The sequence below is a fragment of the Heterodontus francisci genome, chromosome 9, assembly GCF_036365525.1.
Source record: "Heterodontus francisci isolate sHetFra1 chromosome 9, sHetFra1.hap1, whole genome shotgun sequence".
Lineage (NCBI taxonomy): Eukaryota > Metazoa > Chordata > Chondrichthyes > Heterodontiformes > Heterodontidae > Heterodontus > Heterodontus francisci.
In genome coordinates, this window is record NC_090379.1 from 16,368,420 (window position 1) to 16,390,553 (window position 22,134).

General features: G+C 44.1%; 1 protein-coding gene across 1 annotated transcript in view; it reads right to left on the minus strand.

Annotated features, from left to right (window-relative positions):
- Positions 1-22,134, minus strand: part of LOC137373311 (neurexin-3-like) — an 883,651-nt gene that overhangs the window by 35,538 nt on the left and 825,979 nt on the right. The window contains exons 11-12 of the mRNA XM_068038134.1: positions 15,029-15,410; positions 7,840-8,030 (exon numbers count right to left, since the gene is read on the minus strand). Coding sequence (XP_067894235.1) covers positions 7,840-8,030; positions 15,029-15,410 — 573 coding nt within the window. The remainder of the gene's footprint in view (positions 1-7,839; positions 8,031-15,028; positions 15,411-22,134) is intronic.

Genomic DNA, 22,134 nt, shown 5'->3' on the forward strand with positions numbered 1-22,134 from the left:
ATCTTGTTTGTTTAACTGACTTGCCTGGTTAATTAGCTGGCCTTTCCCAATATCACTTCAAAGCTGAAAAACGTTGATTTCATTCTCCACGTCAAATTTTAACTCTGCTTTTGTACTTCTAATTTCTGGGAGGATCTTCTTATCTCTAGTCAAGCGCAGGCAGATAACTACAGCATGTCACCGTGAAGACACATCTGTACTAATATTTTCCATCTTAGTAAATCACTATTTCTTTTGATCAGCTTATCAGTGCCTAGCATTAGGCTTTGAAAAAACAAATCGCTGAGTAACTCACACAGGTAGGCTTTTCATCTGCCCAAGATAGAATGCATACTCTCTCTCTTACTTACCCAAGACCACAGAAACTATAGGTCAGTAACAGCCAAGGATAATGTGCAGTCAAATACGCCTAGAGCTATTGCTAGAGTTTAACTGAGCAAAACTGTAGAGTTTGTCAATTTAGAACACTGGCCAGCTACGAGCCTCGTTGGAGTGAACCAACCCATTTCCTAGTTGGCTTGTACAATTATCTGGAACCAAACAGGAAGATGCACAGCCCACTCCAGGTCCTGTCAATTATTTAATTTGGCTTGTACTGCAGACCTGTCTGATGCTGGTATGAGATTACAATAACACAAAGAAAATTCGTTAGCTTCTCATCTTCCATTGCTCAGTGAATCACCTATTCAACTCCTAAGAAACCTGGCTTACAATTAGTAAAAGCATTGATATTAGGACTGGGTGGGAACGGAAAGGTGAGGTAGAAGATCAGCCATGATCTTATTGAATGGCAGAGCAAGCTTGTGGAGCCATACAGCCTACTCCTGCTCCTATTTCTTAGGTTCTTACATTTTAAGATTTGTGGCTCAATGTACTTTCGAGTGGAGCATTACATGTTTGATTGTCTAATGTAACAGACCAGCTTTCTACCTCAAACATTTTTCAGTCTAGAAGAATATGTGCATTTTCTAACTGCGAAAGCACCTAAAGATATTGGTTGAAACACAAAGTACGATTCCACCGGTGCACAATCCAATGACCATAAAAAGCCACTTAAGTGCAATGATGTTTGTGAATTGATTTTACCCGCTACTTTGGGTAAACAGAAACTGTTATATATATATATATATATGACCTGGCATATTTGTCCGCACATTAGTACTGATAAAGTTGATAAAATTATAGTCTATTTCTAGGAAACTTCTAACATAGTAAAGAACAATCTTGTGCACTTTCATTAATATGACTGGTGCAGTTGACTGGATTCAGAATCATTTGCCCCAGGATTTACAGGGAGGCAGGGAGGGGGTGGAGGTGCCGGTCAGCAGTTGGGAAACCTGAAAATATCAGAAACACGGATTTCACGGTGAATTTAATGGCCTCATTAGAAATTTTTTACTCTGCTTCCCACCCAACAGCTGGCTAGATTGAAAGGCTGGCTGGCGGCTGGACAGGGAAGACTGTGGAAAAAAAACCTCTGGTGATAAGGTGAGTACTACTAAAGTGTTTTTTTTTTAAGGACTTTGGATTGAAGTGGGTAGAACAAGACCCCGAGTATAATTAGTATTTTTAAATTAAGGGAGTAACAAATTAACCTAAGGGTAAGTCATGTCAGGAGAGCTCAGCCCCGTGATATGCCCCTCCTGCACTATGTGGGAAGTCAGGGACGCTTCCAGTGTCGCTGATGACCATGTGTGCAGGAAGTGTATCCATCTGCAGCTACTGGCTACCCGCATTACGGAGCTGGAGTTGCGGGTGGATTCAGTGTGGAGCATCCGCGATGCTGAGGACGTCGTGGATAGCATGTTTAGTGAGGTGGTCACACCGCAGGTAATGGCTGCACAGGCAGAAAAGAGATGGGTGACCACCAGATGGAGTAGTAGGCGCAGGCAGGTAGTGCGGGAGTCCCCTGTGGCCATCCCCTCTCAAACAGATACACCGCTTTGGATAGTGTTGGAGGCTATGATCTCCCAGGGGAAAGCAGCAACAGCCAAGTTCGTGGCACCACGGAGGGCTCTGCTGCACAGCAGGGGAGGAAAAGGGTTGCAAGATCTATAGTGTTAGGGGATTCTATCGTAATGGGTGTAAATAGGCATTTCTGTGGCCACAAATGAGATGGTATGTTGCCTCCCTGGTGCTAGGGTCAAGGATGTCTCGGAGCAGCTGCAGGACATTCTGAAAGGGGAGGGTGAGCAGCCAGAGGTCGTGGTCCATATTGGTACTAACGACATAAGCAGGAAAAGAGATGAGGTCCTGCAAACTGAATATAGGGAGTTAGGCAAAAGGTTAAAAAGCAGGTTGTAATCTCAGGATTACTCCCTGTGCCACGTGCTAGTGAGGGTAGGAAAAGGAGGATTAGGCAAATGAATGTGTGGCTGAAGAGCTGGTGTAGGAGGGAGGGCTTCAGCTACTTGGATCATTGGGATCTCTTCTGGTGCAGAGGTGACCTGTACAAGAAGGACGAGTTGCATCTAAACTGGAGGGGGACCAATATCCTTGCGGGGAGGTTTGCGAGTACTACTCGGGAGGGTTTAAACTAGTCTTGCAGGGGGGTGGGACCCAAAGTAGGAGTCTCTCAGATGAGATAGTTGAAGCAAATGTCGAGGTTAAAGCAAGCAAGTCCAGTAGGCAGGCCAGGCAGGGGCAGGACAGGGAGCGTGGAAGGTCTGGTAGGCTAAACTGCATTTACTTTAATGCAAGCAGCCTGACAGGTAAAGCAGATGAACTCAGAGCATGGATCGGTACATGGGATTGTGATATTATAGCCATTACGGAAACGTGGTTGAGGGATGGGCAGGACTGGCAGCTCAATGTTCCAGGGTACCGATCCTTCTGATGTGACAGAGGTGGAGGTAAGAGAGAAGGGGGAGTTGCACTATTGATTAGGGAGGACATCACAGCAGTACTTAGAGAGGATATCCCGGGGGGAGTTCCAGCGAGGCCATATGGGTAGAACTTAGAAATAAGAAAGGGTGATCACTTTGATGTGATTATACTAAAGGCCCCCCAATAGTCAGAGGGAAGTAGAGGAGCATATATGTAGGGAAATCACAGATAGGTGTAGGAATTATAGGGTTGTAATAGTAGGTGATTTTAACTTCCCTAATATTGACTGCGACTGCCTTAGTGCTAAGGGATCAATGGGGAAGAATTTGTTAAGTGTGTCCAGGATAGTTTTCTGAAGCAGTCTATGGATGGCCCTACTAGAGAAGGGGCTACACTCGAGCTCCTCTTAGGAAATAAGGATGGGCAGGTGGTTGATGTGTCAGTGGGGGAGGGGAAGATGCGTTTGGTAGTGGCATCACACTGGAGGTGGCGGAAATGGCGGACGATGATCCTTTGGATATGGAGGCTGATGGGGTGGAAAGTGAGGACAAGGGGAACCCTGTCACGGTTCTGGGAGGGAGGGGAAGGGTTGAGGGCAGAGGTGCGGGAAATGGGCCGGACACGGTTGAGGGCCCTGTCAACAACAGTGGGGGGGGAAATCCTGTTGTACCTTTATTTAAGGGCGGCAGCAGGGATAAGCCGGGGAACTACAGGCCGGTGAGCCTTACATCAGTTGTGGGAAAGTTATTGGAAGGGATTCTGAGAGACAGGAGTTATATGCATCTGGAAAGGCATGGTCTGATAAGGGATAGTCAGCATGGCTTTGTGCGTGGGAAATCATGTCTCACGAATTTGATTGGGTTTTTCGAGGAGGTGACCAAGAGGATTGAGGAGGGCAGGGCGATGGACGTTGTCTACATGGACTTTAGCAAGGCCTTTGACAAGGTCCCGCATGGTAGGCTGGTCCATAAGGTTCGAACACATGGGATTCAGGGTGAGCTAGCAAATTGGATACAAAATTGGCTTGGTGATAGGAGGCAGAGGGTGGTAGTGGAGGGTTATTTTTCAGATTGGAGGCCGGTGACCAGTGGTGTGCCGCAGGGATCGGTGCTGGGCCCTCTGTTGTTTATCATATATATTAATGACTTGGATGTGAATGTAAGGGGCATGATTAGTAAGTTTGCAGATGACACCAAAATTGCTGGTATAGTGGACAGTGAAGAAGGTTGTCTAAGGTTACAACAGGATATAGATCAACTGGAAAAGTGGGCAAGGGAGTGGCAAATGGAATTTAACGCAGACAAGTGCGAATTGATGCATTTTGGGAAGTTAAACCAGGGCAGGACATATACAGTGAATGGCAGGGCCCTGGGGAGTGTTGTTGAGCAGACAGACCTTGGGGTGCAAGTATATAGTTCCCTGAAAGTGGCAACACAGGTAGACAGGGTGGCGAAGAAGGCATATGGCATCGGCCGAGGCATTGAGTACAAGAGTTGGGACATCATGTTACAGTTGTACATTACGTTGGTTAGGCCGCATTTGGAGTACTGTGTGCAGTTCTGGTCACCGCACTACAGGAAAGATGTGATTAAGCTCGAGAGGGTGCAGAAAAGATTCACAAAGATGTTGCCTGGTTTGGAGGGCTTGAGTTATAAAGACAGATTGGATAGGCTGGGTCTGTTTTCCCTGGAGCGAAGGAGGCCGAGAAGGGACATGATAGAGGTATATAAAATTATGAGAGGCATAGATAGGGTAGATAGCCAGAGTCTGTTTCCCATGGTAGGGGTGAGTAAAACTAGAGGGCATAGATTTAAGGTGAGAGGGAGGAGGTTTAAAGGGGATCAAAGGGGTAAATTTTTCACACAAAGAATAGTGGGTATCTGGAATGAGCTGCCTGAGGGGGTGGTGGAGGCAGGAACAGTAGTGACATTTAAGATGCATCTGGACAGGTACTTGAATGAGCAAGGCATAGAGGGATATGTAATTAATGCAAGCAGATGGGATTAGTATAGATAAGCATTATGGTCGGCATGGGCGCGGTGGGCGGAAGGGCCTGTTTCTATGCTGTCCGACGCTATGACTCTAAGCTGCGGCCGGGGACGGTCCTCGGCAATAGAGAAGATAGGGGGTTGTAGGAAACGGCTTTGCAGAGAGCAGAGAGGGAGATTGGATCATGGGATAAGGGAAGGCAAATAGATCTCAGAAGAGAAGATTGAGGGGCAGAGGAGTGATCACAAGGGGTATTATCACAGGGGGAGAACTAATCACGGGGTCAGTGAAACCATTTCTGGAGGTGTTAATTCAAAATGGCTGACAAAATATGAGGCATGCAGCCTCAGTTCAATATTATAATTACTGACCTGCCTCTCCCAAACAGGTTGCTTGTTCAACCCCAAACATGCCTCAGTTAATTCAGATTTAGGTGCTTTTGTGGCGTGTTCTGGTCAGGATTTACAGTTTTAACAATTTAACTACACAACGCCTTGACCCCTGCCCCCTGCCTCCCCACCCCACCCACCCCTGGGAAGAGGGCAGTGTTAAAATTCTCCCTCCAGTCTCAACAAACAAAGCTTTTGCTGAAATTGAATATTTGACAATTATTTTTGCAAACTTGCTATTCACAAATGGAAACAATCCTTTAAAACTTTGATTTGAATGCTTTCCATTGCAAACTAATGCACACACATTATTCAGAATGAATTCAAAAGAGCACAGCTGGGAAACTGAATTACAGGAGAGCACAGGATGCTTAATTGGCTGATAGATGCATAAATATCTCACTGCAATACCACGGAGCCCCATCCGACAAGGCATTTAATGAGGTGACAATTTTCTTTTAAAAAGTCCCATTTAAAACCCAAGCTTGAAGCTTGCAATCACTATTCATGACTTCTGTATTTATTGTGTCTTTATCTCTTCCAAGTCTCAGGCAGGTCCTCCATTATGCGTTCGGGCACTTCCCAGTGGCTTCTCAATATGACAAAATGGGAGGTGACGTTATCATTAGCTATCTAGCAGATACTGATATGAACATATGAAATTGATGGGGCAGGAAAAGACCAACTCGCCCATCAAGCCTGCCCCATACCACGATGTTTGGACCACTACATCTAAACACTTCTTCCTTCCATTAGCTACCCACCTCCCCAACCAAGAAATCTCCTGGGAGAGGCAAGAAATCAATGGAACAAGCAGAATAAGCACTGCTGGTCCTTGTATAAGATCTCAAGCCAAATCTTAGGTCACGAACTGCCAGAGTGATGCCCTGTTAGTACATGCAAGTAACACACCAACAATGACACTGATACTTTTATATACTGGTTGTCCATGGAAACAAATAAAAATGCTCCTTCTCTCTACTCATATCCATCTTCCACTGTCATTAGTTCTATATCCTTCTCTCTAATTAAAGTGAGAAGTGGCATGTAGGAAATCAGTTGATATGCCATTCCCAAAATTAAGCTATCAGATTCACCCACTCATGTTACCAGTCTGCAGCGGAACACCACTGTACTCCTGACTTAGCAGCAAGGCCAGGAGAGTGACAGGCCTGACGGTGTAGCCAGGAAGGTGGCAGGTTTAGTGGGAATGGTGCCAAGTTATGAATAGAGTGGGCAGGAGGAGGTTGGTGCTGAGGGTGAAGGTGAGGGCAGCAGGCTTGGTGAAATCAATAATGACAGAAGGTTGGCATATTGTCAATGTGGGCCAAATCCAGGACATGAACTACATGCCACTCAACTGTGCCTAAGGGAACCTAAAGCTGACGTGCAACTGAGGGCTTCCTTTTTCAAAAAGAACATCCAGCTCTGTGCTGGAAGATAACTGACAACAGCCAGCACATGTCATAAAATTCTGCACTACGGGTCTAGGTCTCCACCCACTCTAATTACCTCTCATCCTGCCCCCATACCCCTCTTCATAAAATATTTCATTTATTTTGGAAATGATACTTCATTACAGCTAGTCAGACTGCTAAACTGTGTTCATCATCATTTAATCTTCCGTGCAACAGTTGACACAAGCCATTTCTTCTGCTGCTTTAAATCCAGTACATTGTGCTCTGGAATGTTGCCGTAATTGTCCCTTTTAATGTGCACAGGTCATTCGCTTGACTCACACCTCCCCACCAGCTGAATTGGCTGGATCAAGCAGGTTGCTACTTCACTCCCATGAGATACAAGTGTTCCGCTGATTGCCAACCCAGCATTCAGAGACCACAGCTCTGGTCTTCTACTGTCTAAAATGGGGGTCAAACCCAAAACCTTCCAGCTGAAAGGTGGGAATACTACCACTACAACACAATAACAATTGGCATTTATATTGTGCTTTCAACCTAGTACATCCCAAGGCAAGTCATAGGAGCATTGTAAAACAAAATTTGACTCTAGGTCACCTAAGCAGATACTGGCTGGAATTTTACACCTCCCACCCCCACCCCTGGATGAAAAGTCATTGACCTGAAACCTAAACTCTGTTTCTCTCCCCACAGATGTTGCCTGCCAGCAATTTCTGTTGTTAGCTCCATGCTGATGTCTACACAGATGCAGAATGCAACAGGGAAACTGGACAGTGGAATCTGACTGATATCCCTACTTTGACCAAAGCCACTAAGGCCACAAGCAGAGGCCAGCTACCGTAGCACATCCTGGGGATTTGCTGACCTATTTAGCACAGTTTCACCCTTCGACAGTGAATTTACCAAGTATCCCAATCGAGACAGTCACATAATGTTAAACACCCATGAGATCGCATTCCCTGATGCCCACGGTTCCTGGAGGATTCAGGATTTTTTATTATTATTTTGAACGGTGATGGTCTAAAAATTGTCCACAGCAATTATGGAAAACTGCAGTCTCTTTGTGAAGAGAGCTCATCAACAGCCTGGGGTCTGCCTGTAAAGTCAAATCCTCTCCAAATGAAAATGACGGTGTAATTACAATTACCTTGCAGTTGAACTGACTGAATTGGGGTTGAGGTGGGGTTGGTGGGGGGGGTAATTTGAAAGAAACTTACCTTTAAGGTCCAGGTTTTTGGCACCATTGATGATTTGAGTCACAGATCTAGCATCCACCTTTAGTGTGTGTGTGTTGCTGTTGTCCCTGGTGATTACCACGTTGTGCCATTGGTTGTCACTTAAGGCCTTTTCGGAATTCCCCTTGATAACATTGGGCCCATTTCCCAGGTCAAACACATAGTGGATGTATCTGCAGAAGATCAATGATTCATCAAGTTAAAAATATACTGGAGACAGGACTGGCAAACAAAGAATATCAACAAGCAAAAATTAAAATTAGGAAATAGGATATATTGTAAGTTGCAATTAAAAATTAGAATGGCAACAAAATATTGCACAGCATTTAACAAAATATACACGTCATATAATTATTCAAATTAAAAAATAAATGAGAAGCTGTTTGAGCATTTATCACAGACATTTCCAAAGTTGAATTAAAATTTATCAAAATGTTAACTCGGTCTTCTATTATTATTTAATCTTCTTTCTTTTTTTTAAAAAAATGTACTCTTGAATTTCTTTCCCTCTCAAAAGCTCTCTTTGCTAGGGTACAAATTCCATTGGCAGCTTTCATCCTCTGATGACTTGTCCAGGTAGCCCTTATTCATGTGTGAACTTCGACAATGTGGATTTGTAAAGGAAGAACTTGCACTTGTTTGTTGCCTGTTATGGCCTCTTGATGTCCCAAAGCACCTTCACAGCTGTCATGCTCACAGAGGCAAGAGTGATGAAATATGAACTGAACTGGAGGAATTATGAACTAAAAGTCAACTGTTGAACTGAATCACAGAAAAGGACACATTTGTGTTACAGGCGTAGAGGTTAGTGGTGTCGAGGTTAGGTGACCCCTCCTGTACTGTCAATAAACATGTTTGTCTGATGAAGACGAAATCCATTATCCATGTCTGAATTAGCTTTGGGAAAACACACTGCAATGGAAAACAGCCATGCTAACAACTCCTATCTGCAGGAATGGAGTTAACAAAGACTTTTGCAGACAGTCTGACTCTGAAAGCAAGGCCAAAATAGTAAGTGTGAAATAACACCTATTTATCAAAATGGACCACATTCAGACACCATCATGTAACAATGGTCCCCATATCCTGGAATATTGTATGAATCACCCCAAGTGAGACAGCCGTGAGTCATCTGTCTGACACCCCAACCTGACAAGTTTCTACCTTAAAAGGTATCTCTCTGGAGAGAAAGAGGCAGAACAGTCAGAGAAGGTCTTTTCCAGCCAGAACTGCAGTTTCAGCTAAGCAGTGGGGGGAGCCCTGACGATAACATCTTTTAACCACTGCAGCAGAGAAATTGCAAGGCAACTTTGGAACTCCCCATCTGCAAAACTGAACCAGGATTTCCACCACCGACTTTGGATTGAGGCTCAACCACAAGGAGTCTGCGACACTTCATCCTTTTCAAGGCAACAAACATTCAGGCCTGCACTGCTGAAAAATTTCCTCCTGAACAGCTTCTGAAGATTTTGTTAAACAACAAACTCTTTTACAACAATTGGACTCTAATTGCATGCTACCCTTTACTCTCTATCTTTTCTGGTATGTGTGTTTTGTGTGTGTGTTTGTGAATGCGTGAGTGGGTGAAGTTGTGAATATTTTTTGGTTATTGTGTAAAAATATTTATTTTCCTTTCTTAACCTATGAGAAAACCTGTTGTTTGTCTATTTATTTGACCCTGAAAACACACAGCGACTAAAACACTATTTTTAAAACACACTCTGCGGTCAGTTGAGAGGTGGTAAGTGGAAGTCACCCACACCACCTCCCACCTATCCATAACACAGCCAATGACTTAAAGCATGGCCACTGTCGTTATGTAGTTATATGTGGTTTAAAAGGAGAGGAAGACTCAGAATCTGCCATCTTGAAAGGTGGTGAATGGAATGAAGATATACAAGGTACAAACTGGAATAGCAAAGGTTAATAGCAGCACTATTCCTAGCTAAGCCTCAAGTTAAGGATGAGGAGATATAGATACAAACAGTCACAAGATAACAGTTTAGAGCTGAAGTCAGGAATCACTTTGCAGAAAGAGTGATTAATATTGGGGTAGGCTTGTGTAAATAGAAATCCCAAAAATCATGGAAGAAGCAGTTAGAAGCAGTGAGGGGTGACTGAAGGAAATTAGCTAAGTGAGTGGAATGGCTTCCCTTATCTCTACCTATCTTTGTATTTTTGTAATTAAAATAATCTATCGTTCAAGCTCACTCTTTGGCATAAGAAGCCAGACTTCCAAAATGAACCTCCAGCCGAGACTAATTAAGTTAAATGATTCACATGAAGGTCAACATACTGATAATTACTTTTTGGGAAAAAAGCAATTAGCTGTGTATCCATGATGTAATTAGCTAAATAAGCACCTTTTAAAATTTGTTTTAATGGTTGTTGTGACAATAAAAATACAAACACAATGTTTACAGAGTCTTTTCTGCATTGTAATCTGAGCTTTTTTTTCATTCATTCATAGGATGTGGGCATTGCTGGCATTGATTGCTCATCCCGTGCGAAGGTGGTGAGCTGCCTTCTTGGACCACTGCAGTCCTTGGGGTGTAGGTATACCCACAGTGCTGTTAGGAAGGGACCATTCACCCTCAGCTAACTGACTGCGTTTTTGCTTTGAAACAAAGGTGTTTTATGTTACAGCTTCCGAGCCCTGATCTCTCGTTTACATTTTCACTGGTCGTATTTTCCACAAGACATTGACCAGCAGCAGGTTTGGCGACAGCTCACACAACTCAAAGTGTTTTTCCCCCACCCAAAGGGGTCTGACCCTTTTGATTTTTCCCAGCAAAATTAATGGTGAGAGAACTGCTTGAAGACATAGGCTGGAATTTTACACCACCCCAATGAGCTGGGTGGTGGTGCTGGGGGAGGGGGGGGGGTGGCGTAAAATGGAGCAGGAGGCTCCCCCGACCTGCTCCCGCCTCCACCGCCCTTTATGTGTTGCAGGGGGGGTCGAGAAACGGCCCACCCACCTCAGGCCAATCAAGGCTCTTAAGTGGATCTGTGAGAGGCAATTGATGAGGAGCCACAAAAAAGAGTTTTTGAGACTATGAAAGGAATTAATAAAACTGATCTAAGCAAATAGTTCACAACAGTGAAAGGGTCAGTTACCAGAGGGTATTTGTTAAAAATTAAGACGTTTGAATGAACAACATTTATATAGCACCTTCAGTGCAGTGAGTGTCCTAAGACACTTCATAGATGAAAAATTGATGTGGCAGTAATAGAAGGGTCAGGAAGAGAGAAATTTTGAAGATGTTTTTAAAGGACAGTAGAGAAGTAACAAAGCAGAGGGGTTAAGACAGAAAGCTCAAGACAATAGGGCCAAAATGGCTGAAAGCATTAGCAGAGCTTTTTATTTAAAATGTTCTGTCCATCGGATTGCTAAGCTAACAAGTTTTGACTTTTTTTTTGGTTTTTCAGTAGATTTGTTGGGAATTTAGAATAGTGGGAATGGAGGTTAAGGCAGTTGAATGTTCCTCCTGCAGAATGTGGGAGGTAAGGGTCGCCAAGAGTGTCCCTGCTGACTGCATCTGCGGGAAGTGCACCCAACTCCAGATCCTCGAGAACCGCGTTAGGGAACTGGAGCTGGAGCTGGATGAACTTCAGATCATTCAGGAGGTGGAGGGGGTTATTGAGAGGAGTTATGGGGAGGCAGTCACACCTCAGGTAAAAGAAGTAGGTAGATGGGTTACCGTCAGGGGAAGGAGAGGGAACCAGCAGGCAGTGCAGGGATCCCCTGTGGCCGTTTCCCTCAACAACAGGTATACCGTTTTGGATACTGTTGCGGGGGACGACTTACCAGGGGTAAGCAATGGGATACAGGTCTCTGGCACAGAGTCTGTCCCTGTTGCTCAGAAGGGAAGGGGGAAGAGGAGCAGAGCATTAGTCATTGGGGACTCCATAGTTAGGGGAACAGATAGGAGGTTCTGTGGGAACGAGAGAGACTCACGGTTGGTGTGTTGCCTCCCAGGTGCCAGGGTTCGTGATGTCTCGGATCGTGTTTTTGGGATACTTAAGGGGGAGGGGGAATAGCCCCAAGTCGTGGTCCACATAGGCACCAACGCCATAGGTAGGAAGAGAGATGGGGATTTAAGGCAGAAATTCAGAGAGCTAGGGTGGAAGCTTAGAGCAAGAACAAACAGAGTTGTTATCTCTGGGTTGTTGCCCATGCCACGTGCTAGCAAAGCGAGGAATAGGGAGAGAGAGGAGTTGAACACGTGGCTGCAGGGATGGTGTAGGAGGGAGGGTTTTGGTTTCCTGGATAATTGGGGCTCTTTCTGGGGTAGGTGGGACCTCTACAAACAGGATGGTCTTCACCTGAACCAGAGGGGTACCAATATCCTGGGGGGGAGATTTGCTAGTGCTCTTCGGGGGGGTTTAAACTAATTCAGCAGGGGAATGGGAACCGAAATTGTAGTTCCAGTGTACAGGATGTTGAGAGCAGTGAGGTCAGGGATAAGGTTACAAGGACGCAAGAGGGCACTGGCAAGCAAGAACTTGGTTCAAAGTGTGTCTACATCAACGCCAGGAGCATCCGGAATAAGGTGGGTGAGCTTGCAGCATGGGTTGGTACCTAGGATCTCGATGTTGTGGCCATTTCGGAGACATGGGTAGAGCAGGGGCAGGAATGGATGTTGCAGGTTCCGGGATTTAGATGTTTCAGTAAGAACAGAGAAGATGGTAAAAGAGGGGGGGGGTGTGGCATTGTTAATCAAGGAGAGTATTACAGCGGCAGAAAGGACGTTTGAGGACTCGTCTACTGAGGTAGTATGGGCCGAGGTTAGAAACAGGAGAGGAGAGGTCACATTGTTGGGAGTCTTCTATAGACCTCCGAATAGTTCCAGAGATGTAGAGGAAAGGATAGCGAAGATGATTCTCGACAGGAGCGAGTGTAACAGGGTAGTTGCTATGGGGGACTTTAACTTTCCATATATTGACTGGAAATACTATAGTTCGAGTACTTCAGATGGGTCAGTTTTTGTCCAGTGTGTGCAGGAGGGTTTTCTGAAACAGTATGTAGACAGGCCAACCAGGGGCGATGCCACATTGGATTTGGTACTGGGTAATGAACCCGGCCAGGTGTTAGATTTAGATGTAGGTGAGCACTTTGGTGATAGTGATCACAATTCGGTTAGGTTTACCTTAGCGATGGGCAGGGACAAGTATATACCGCAGGGCAAGAATTATAGCTGGGGGAAAGGAAATTATGATGCGATTAGGCAAGATTTAGGATGCGTAGGATGGGGAAGGAAACTGCAGGGGATGGGCACAAACGAAATGTGGAGCTTATTCAAGGAGCAGCTACTGCGTGTCCTTGATAAGTATGTACCTGTCAGGCAGGGAGGAGGTTGTCGAGTGAGGGAGCCGTGGTTTACTAAAGAAGTTGAAGCGCTTGTCAAGAGGAAGAAGGCGGCTTATGTTAGGATGAGACGTGAAGGCTCAGTTAGGGCGCTTGAGAGTTACAAGCTAGCGAGGAAGGATCTAAAGGGAGAGCTAAGAAGAGCAAGGAGAGGACACGAGAAGTCATTGGCGGATAGGATCAAGGAAAACCCTAAGGCTTTCTATCGGTACATCAGGAATAAAAGAATGACTAGAGTTAGATTAGGGCCAATCAAGGATAGTAGTGGGAAGTTGTGTGTGGAATCAGAGGAGATAGGGGAAGCGTTAAATGAATATTTTTCGTCAGTATTTACAGTAGAGAAAGAAAATGTTGTCGAGGAGAATACTGAGATACAGACTACTAGGCTCGATGGGATTGAGGTTCACAAGGAGGAGGTGTTAGCAATTTTGGAAAGTGTGAAAATAGATAAGTCCCCTGGGCCAGATGGGATTTATCCTAGGATTCTCTGGGAAGCCAGGGAGGAGATTGCAGAGCCTTTGTCCTTGATCTTCATGTCGTCATTGTCGACAGGAATAGTGCCGGAAGACTGGAGGATAGCAAATGTTGTCCCCTTGTTCAAGAAGGGGAGTAGAGACAGCCCTGGTAATTATAGACCTGTGAGCCTTACTTCGGTTGTGGGTAAAATGTTGGAAAAGGTTATAAGAGACAGGATTTATAATCATCTTGAAAAGAATAAGTTCATTAGCGATAGTCAGCACGGTTTTGTGAAGGGTAGGTCGTGCCTCACAAACCTTATTGAGTTTTTCGAGAAGGTGACCAAACAGGTGGATGAGGGTAAAGCAGTGGATGTGGTGTATATGGATTTCAGTAAGGCGTTTGATAAGGTTCCCCACGGTAGGCTATTGCAGAAAATACGGAAGTATGGGGTTGAAGGTGATTTAGAGCTTTGGATCAGAAATTGGCTAGCTGAAAGAAGACAGAGGGTGGTGGTTGATGGCAAATGTTCATCCTGGAGTTTAGTTACTAGTGGTGTACCGCAAGGATCTGTTTTGGGGCCACTGCTGTTTGTCATTTTTATAAATGACCTGGAAGAGGGTGTAGAAGGGTGGGTTAGTAAATTTGCGGATGACACGAAGGTCGGTGGAGTTGTGGATAGTGCCGAAGGATGTTGTAGGGTACAGAGGGACATAGATAGGCTGCAGAGCTGGGCTGAGAGATGGCAAATGGAGTTTAATGCGGAAAAGTGTGAGGTGATTCACTTTGGAAGGAGTAACAGGAATGCAGAGTACTGGGCTAATGGGAAGATTCTTGGTAGTGTAGATGAACAGAGAGATTCTGGTGTCCAGGTACATAAATCCCTGAAAGTTGCAACCCAGATTAATAGGGCTGTTAAGAAGGCATATGGTGTGTTAGCTTTTATTAGTAGGGGGATCGAGTTTCGGAGCCACGAGGTCATGCTGCAACTGTACAAAACTCTGGTGAGGCCGCACCTGGAGTATTGCGTGCAGTTCTGGTCACCGCATTATAGGAAGGATGTGGAAGCTTTGGAAAGGGTGCAGAGGAGATCTACTGGGATGTTGCCTGGTATGGAGGGAAGGTCTTACGAGGAAAGGCTGAGGGACTTGAGGTTGTTTTTGTTGGAGAGGAGGAGGAGAGGTGCCTTAATAGAGACATATAAGATAATCAGAGGGTTAGATGTGGTTGATCTCTGAAAGAAGGAAACTTTTTGTTATGGAGTTTTTTCTATTTTCCAAAGAATTCTTAGATTTTTATAGACTGCAATTGGAGAACATACCCTGTCAACCAAAATAAAACCCTTACCCTTTAACTAATTCCACAGCAATGAAGTCATTGCCATCTCCACTGTTGAACAGGATGAATCCATCGGGAGAAGTGGTCTTGAACTGGAAGAAGAGATGCATAGAGGTGTACGCCTGCAGAGTGGCCAGGGTCAAATAGCTGTTCTTGGTTTTGAAAGTGACAGGATCTGCAATAATGGACCTCATACCAAACCTGGCATTGATTTCGCAATATTCAATGTCCCCATTTTTGCACAGATCAATGTACATCATTCCGTTGAACATCAAGCTCTGCAGATGCCCAATGAAGCTGGACGGAGCCACTGAGATGAAGCGCCGTTCTGTCATTATCCCAGTCTCGATGTTGTGAAATTCCAGTCGCGTGTGGTCGCCGAGCATTTGACCTAAAAGAACAAATAAAGAATGTAATCATTCATGCTTGCCAGCTCATATTTCAAACACCCACCACCCCACACCCCCAATTTTTTGCAGCCACTGTGAGCACAACTGGGCCAGGTGCAGGGTAAACCTCCCGTTACTTTAGTTACACAGTGCCCCAGTAAGATGTTTTTTATTCATTCATAGATTCTGGGCATTTCTGGCAAGGCCAGCATTTATTGCCCTTGAGCAGGCAGTGGTAACAACTGAGTGGCTTGCTAGGCCCTTTCAGAGGGCAGTTAAGAGTCATCCACATTGCTGTGGGTCTGAGTCACATATGGGTAAGGACTTCTATAAAGTTTCTTTCTATAAAGTACATTAATAAACAATCCAGTAATTTCATGGTCATCATTACTAATACTAGCTTTTTTATTCTAGATTTATTTAATTAACTGAATTTAAATTCCCCAACAACCATGGTGGAATTTGAACTCTCATCTCCAGATCATTAGTTTAGGTCTCTAGATTACTACTCCAGTAACATAACCACTATGCTACCATATCCAATAAGGTGCTTAAATCCTATCCTCAGAACATCTTGCAGCAGTGTGAACCGCTAATTTTCCCTGTTTAAAATCATGAGATTTCTCGTTCAGTACCAATTTGTGCCAGTTTGATACTGTGGGCTTGCTCTCTAGCCCACTGTATTATACTGTTCCTATTTAATTATATATTTATGAAAATAATCCAAAACCTACCAAGCATTCCACAAACAGAAACAGCTGGCTATCACTTTTACTGTGGGAAGAGGCAGCCACTTCTGTTTCCAGTTTAACAGATCGTTAAAAAAAACTCACTTGGATTGATGCTGAGCCAAAGGGTGCATTTACTTCACAATTGTAGAGTCAGTTGACATTGTAATTATAGTGTAGGTACAGCCTGAGTACAGGTCAGAGCCTGACCTCACACCTGAACAAAGCAGAGAGATGCTCCTTGGAGGAGAGATTCTCATTCATCTTCACTTCAGAGTCAGTTTGGGTCTTCACACTCAATTTACACTCCTAAGTTTAACGTTGGTACAAAGAAGTTTCAGCTTTGCACTACACTTATGGAGTGTAAACGCATGATAAGTAAGCAAGAAGTTTCGAGGTTCAATCACTTGTGCATACTGAGTAAGTTGATGACAGCCAGGACTGTGTTAGGGACACAGCAACTGAGCTGCTAACCTGGACATGACATAAAGAGGCCACAACTAGTTTTCAATTGTTATCCTGTAACACTGTAAGGTTCTATAATGTTGGACGAGGCAAGGTTTAGGCTGGGATGCAATGTTCCCTAAACAAATTTTTGACAGGACTTGTACTAGATGTACTTCAGGAGAGGAGGTGTAAGGAATGAAAGAAGGATATAATTTTTTCTTAAACAAAGGAAACTGCCAGCTTCCGAATACTCGTAACTTTGTCGACATTTTCAAGTTTCCACGATGGGATTTTATTGAGAAATACATGCAATGTTTCTCAATTCATGATATTTTGAAATAAAACTTCAAAAAGTTGCCCATCTTTCCTTATTTCTGTACTCTAAACCATTATCCACACAGAGCTAACTCCAAATTATAATGGCAGGTAGACTTGCATGTTGAAATTCCACTGTGTAAGGTCGCATATCTAGGCATTTTCCCAATAACAGTCACTGCACTTCAAAATTTGTGAAGTGTTCAAGACATTTTTGAGGTGTGATAAGGTGCTATATAAATGGAAATCTTTGTTAAAGATCAGTGTTTTTAATTCATGGGAATTTAAGATCAAATTTCTACTTTTCCTTCCTTTTGGGACAACAAATTTCAGAAGAACTTTATAAAGAATCCACAGATAATTTGCGATTCACATTAATAAACCCATTGCATCACATTATCTGGATTTTGAGAATAGAGAAATGAGGGAAGCAAAGAATAGCATAATTTTGAGGTCCTGGTAATAAATGAGTGGGAATAAGGGATAACACATTCAACAGAGTGAGGAGGAAAAGTATGTGAGACAAAGATTTGTGACCAACAAGACTGAATACTGCCAATAAAATAGGAAGACAAGAAATGTTCCCATGGAAAGTAAAAATTAATTTGGGGACCAGAGACAAGAGAAGGATCACTTATTTCATGACTTCCTTGTATCCAGTCCAGGAATGTTGGAATGTTAGAAGACCTTCCTCATGTTACTCAACTCTGAGGGCTTGGGCTTTACTGGGAGTTACCAATGGCTGAGTGGAAAAGAACTGGCTGGCATGAAAGAGGGAACCAAGTTTGTTGGAGGTGGTTTTAGTGATGGAGAGGGTATGGAAATACAATATGAGAGAGAGAGAGGAGATAGTGAGGCCAAGAATGGCAATGGAAGAAGGTCTAAAGATGGAGCCATCAAAGCCAAGAGGTGTCTGCTGTGGATTAGACATGTGGGGAACTTGCAGAAAGGATATTTTCGGAAGATTTAAAGGACTGTTTTATTCATCCATCCAAGTGCTCAAGATGGATTGTGTTGCAACAGGAATGAAAGTTTTTTTCCTCTCTCCTTTTTAATTTCTCTCCCTACCCACTCCTTGCACATCAGCTTTGTGCTTCTCTCCAAGTTTGTTTGTGTGTAGGTTTAAATTAACTTTTAAGCATTAAATACTGCTGAGTATGATCTGGTTTTCCCTGATGCTCAACACTTTTGTTTTAATGATGCAATAATATTTGTGTTGCAAAGCATTAACCACTGAGCTCAGAATCTTGCACGGCTGTTGCTGAGTTGAAATCCAAGCTCTTAGCAGTTGCCAAATGCCATCTGCTGGCTGATCCCAGCAACGGCTAGTTAGAAAGCAAGTTCTATGAAACACAAGAAAATCAAACCAATGGTATCAACTCTTAAAACTACACCAAACACTTTCCAGCTTCCCAAGAAGATAAAGTCAAAAACCTTCTGGGAAGATGAAATCTGTTTAAAAGTGGCTCGATGAGTTTTGCATTATACTGATCACAGAAGACATCACTTGTGCACCTAATGCACTTTGACATGACCAATTCATTTCTTTTAGTTGCATGCTTTTATTAAGATTGCACCAATTTATGAAGGGGAGTGGGGCACACCTCTGAAGACACTCTAATTAGAAAAAGCAATTACGGGGGCTTTCTCATGCCTAAGTGTAAATCACCACCAGGAATGGACTTCATGGAAGAACATCAAACAGCAAGGATGGCGCACTCATAATGGCAGATTTTGCATCCTTTAAATGGATGGGATATTGGATGGGTTCCCTTACAGCGGTGCAAATCTCTCTGCCCAACTTTGCTCAACATGCATGCGCATCTCAATAAAGTCGAATCTTATTTTGATTTTTCTTTTCCCTTAAACTCCACAGGGTTCTTTTTTTGCACTATTTCTGCTAAAGGTTGGTGATACCACAGCAGGATGGGTCCAGAAAAGAGGGAATTAGCTTCACGGAGTTATTGAGGCTGACAGCAAAAGGGAGCCAAGTTAAAAGCAGTAAAGATCCAGGGACAGATTTCTCTCTTAGCTTCTACACCTCTGTCACAGCTGGACCTCTTACCTGCTGGATTCCTGCGTCCCTGACCTTGGGTGATTTAAAGGGTCGGTGGGTAGCACTCTCACTTTTGGATCAGAAAGCTGTGGGTTCAGACTGTGCGTTCAAGTTCCATTCCAGAGATTAGAGGACATAATCTAGGCTGACGGTTCAGTGCAGCACTCAGGAAGCTTTGCACTGTCACTGAAGCCCTGTCTAACATCTCAGGTAAAAGATTCAAAGAAGATGACACACTGACCAACATTTATCCCTCAGCCAATGTCATCAAAAAATCTGGTCAATTATCTCGGTGTTGTTTCTGCGACCTTGCAGTATGCTTTGTGGCTGCTTCCTGTCCTTAATTACAATATTGATAACTCTTAAAAGGTACTTAATTATCTGTGAACAATTTGGGATGTCTCGAAGTTATGAAAAACGCTATATAAATGCAAGTTTTATTTCTCTTTCAATATTATTGGGAGGCTAGCCTTGGGGAGAAAGAGAGGCACATTGATGGTGGAGACTTGAGTCTGGCCAGTTGCTTCTGTGGCAATTGAAGAAAGATTCTTATTTTTAACTGCACATTTAAAAAGACTAACTGTATACCTTTGCGGCCTTTAAAGTTTATTTCCTCCAATCCTATGTCAAACTATACTATACATCAAGAACGCACAGTAATCCTAGCACTCAGACATTGGTGAGAATGTGAAATTTGCTACCTTATGAAGGGATTGAGGTATATTTAAGCGGAACCTAGATAAAAACATGAGGGAGAAAAGACTAGGTTATGCTGATAGGGAGCAGAATCTTACCAGCCCCGAGATGAATTTGGAGGTGGGGGTGCGGAGTGGGAGGGGGGGGGGGGGGTGAGATGGAGCATGGAAAATTGGACCAAGGCATGTTGTGTCCGATCCCCGACGTCGTCCAGGCTCTCGGGAATTTTCCCAGAGGTGGGCTCCCTGCAGCAATTGCTGCCTGCCCATCTGTGGTGGGTAGCCAATCAAGGCATTTAAAAATAGAAGGGCGATTAACCCTCCATTGTGCAGAGAAATGGAATCTTTTGGAAGGGGTACAAGCCCCATGCTACGTCAGGAGCTCAGCAGGGCATCGGAGGTGGCCTCACAGCGGGAGGTCAGTCGGACTTTGGAGGCTGCTGTCCATGGTACTATCATGGAGCTGCAAGGCTGAAACTGGCACAATGGGCAAAAAGCATTCTTGTGCAAGAGCTCCTCCTCCACAATGATGCCTGAGTTCAATTTTCCATCCCTCCCTCTCAAAGCCCCAGCTTCCAAATCCGCCTCCTCGGGGCTAGTAAGATTCTGTCTCCAACAGCATAATCTTCAACTCTTTTCCCACTGGTAGCCCTAACAACTCTGGGCCTTCATTTTTATTCAAACCTCTGAAGCCTTTCCACAGCACCTCCATTTTGAGACACACTTAATGCTTTCCATCTACCTCAGCAGCACCCATCTTTTCCAGTGGGGCTGCCAGCCTGTCAGTCCTGCAGGTGCTCTCCTTTGGCTCTTGCAGCCATGTCTCACCCATCCACCGTCCTTAACTGGATGGCCAGTTCATTGACCACCTCCCAAATGATCATTGCATGAGGTGCACTTCACGCAAGAGTGGGGTTGAGACCCACAAATGGGTTCAATGCCTGAAAATGTTTAAAGTGAAGAAGATTCTGCCCAGTGCGAGCCAAAGTGAGGTGGGAGGAGGCTCATGTGGAATATAGACACTGGCATGGACCAGTTGTGCTGAACAGCCTATCTCTGTACTGCAAATTCTATGCAATTCTGTGCTGCACTTTATTATAAAATAACTACCCACATTTGTATGGGTATCTCGATAGCCAACTGTCCAATCTCAGGAAATTACTGAAGTGGTGGATAAGGCTGATGGGACGGCTTCCTCTTGAATGTTTCACCCTTGCCCACTGGAGCAATGTCTAGGAGCATGTGCAATGCCAAATGACCCCCTCACGCACTCCCCCGCCCCGCCTTGCAATCATTAATACAAAATTGTTCAAGCTTTGCCTGTATAATTATCACTTCAGCATCCTTGTGAGATCTGACCCAGTAATATTTCCAAGCCATTGATCCTCATTGGCCCTCACCATTAAAAATGAAGTATGGGGAAAAAAGGCATCGTAAAATATAATCATTATACAAGGATGAAATTGGGCACAGGTGGGGCAAAGTAAGCGGAATCACTTGATGGTCGTTGGATGAAGTCCACAGAACTGAGTAGCCGATGGAGTGTGTAACAGGCAAATTACTCCCCAAGTCCTATTTCACCCCGTCTAATTCATTATATTTTTAGAAAGGTGAGTAAGGATATTGAAAACCATTTTTCTCTCCTCTCGGTGAGATCCTAAAGAAGAACCATCCCGTCGGAATTACCCTGCAAATACACAGGTCCCAGATCAGTGAATTAGAATTTTAAGAGGTGCAGCATGCAACCACAAGACCGTAGTTACCTGCTAACCTCAACCCTGACTGGGTTAGAGGGAAGTTCAGAATATGCAGTCCTCCACTCCCCATGTGCGAATGTTTAATATTATGAGAGTGTGGTTAGGAACATTTATAGCCAATGAAGTACTTTTTGAAGTGTAGTCACTGTTCTAATGTAGGAAATGCGGCAGCCAATTTGTGCAATGCAAGTTCCCGCAAACAACAATGTGGTAATGATCAGGTATTCCGGGTTTTTTGTGATGTCGATTGAGGGATAAATATTGGCCAGAATACTGGGGATAACACCCCTGGTCTTCTTCAAAATAGTGCCATGGGATCTTTTACATCTATCCGAGCAGGCAGCTAGGTCCTCGGTTTAACATCTCACCTGAAAGACAGCACCTCCAACAGGGCAGCATTCCCTCAGTACTGCACTGGAGTGTTAGCATAGAATTTGTGCTTAGGAACACAGATCTCATTCGTGAAAGGTCCAATTGAGCCAACACCAACAGCGTTTCAAAAGGGAGACCGTTCCAGCTTTACACTGCCCTTTGTTCGGGAGTGTTGGCTATTTATATCATTAAGACATATTAAATTTAAAACGTTCATGGGTAGTCTTGCTTTATAAAAGGTACCTTTGTGTCGGGCTGAAGCCAGAGTGAACACAAATCAACATGAGTCTGCCTCTCCTGAGAAAAGTTTCACACAGCTTGGCTTTTGTGCACACAGGAGTCAGACTGGCGTTTGA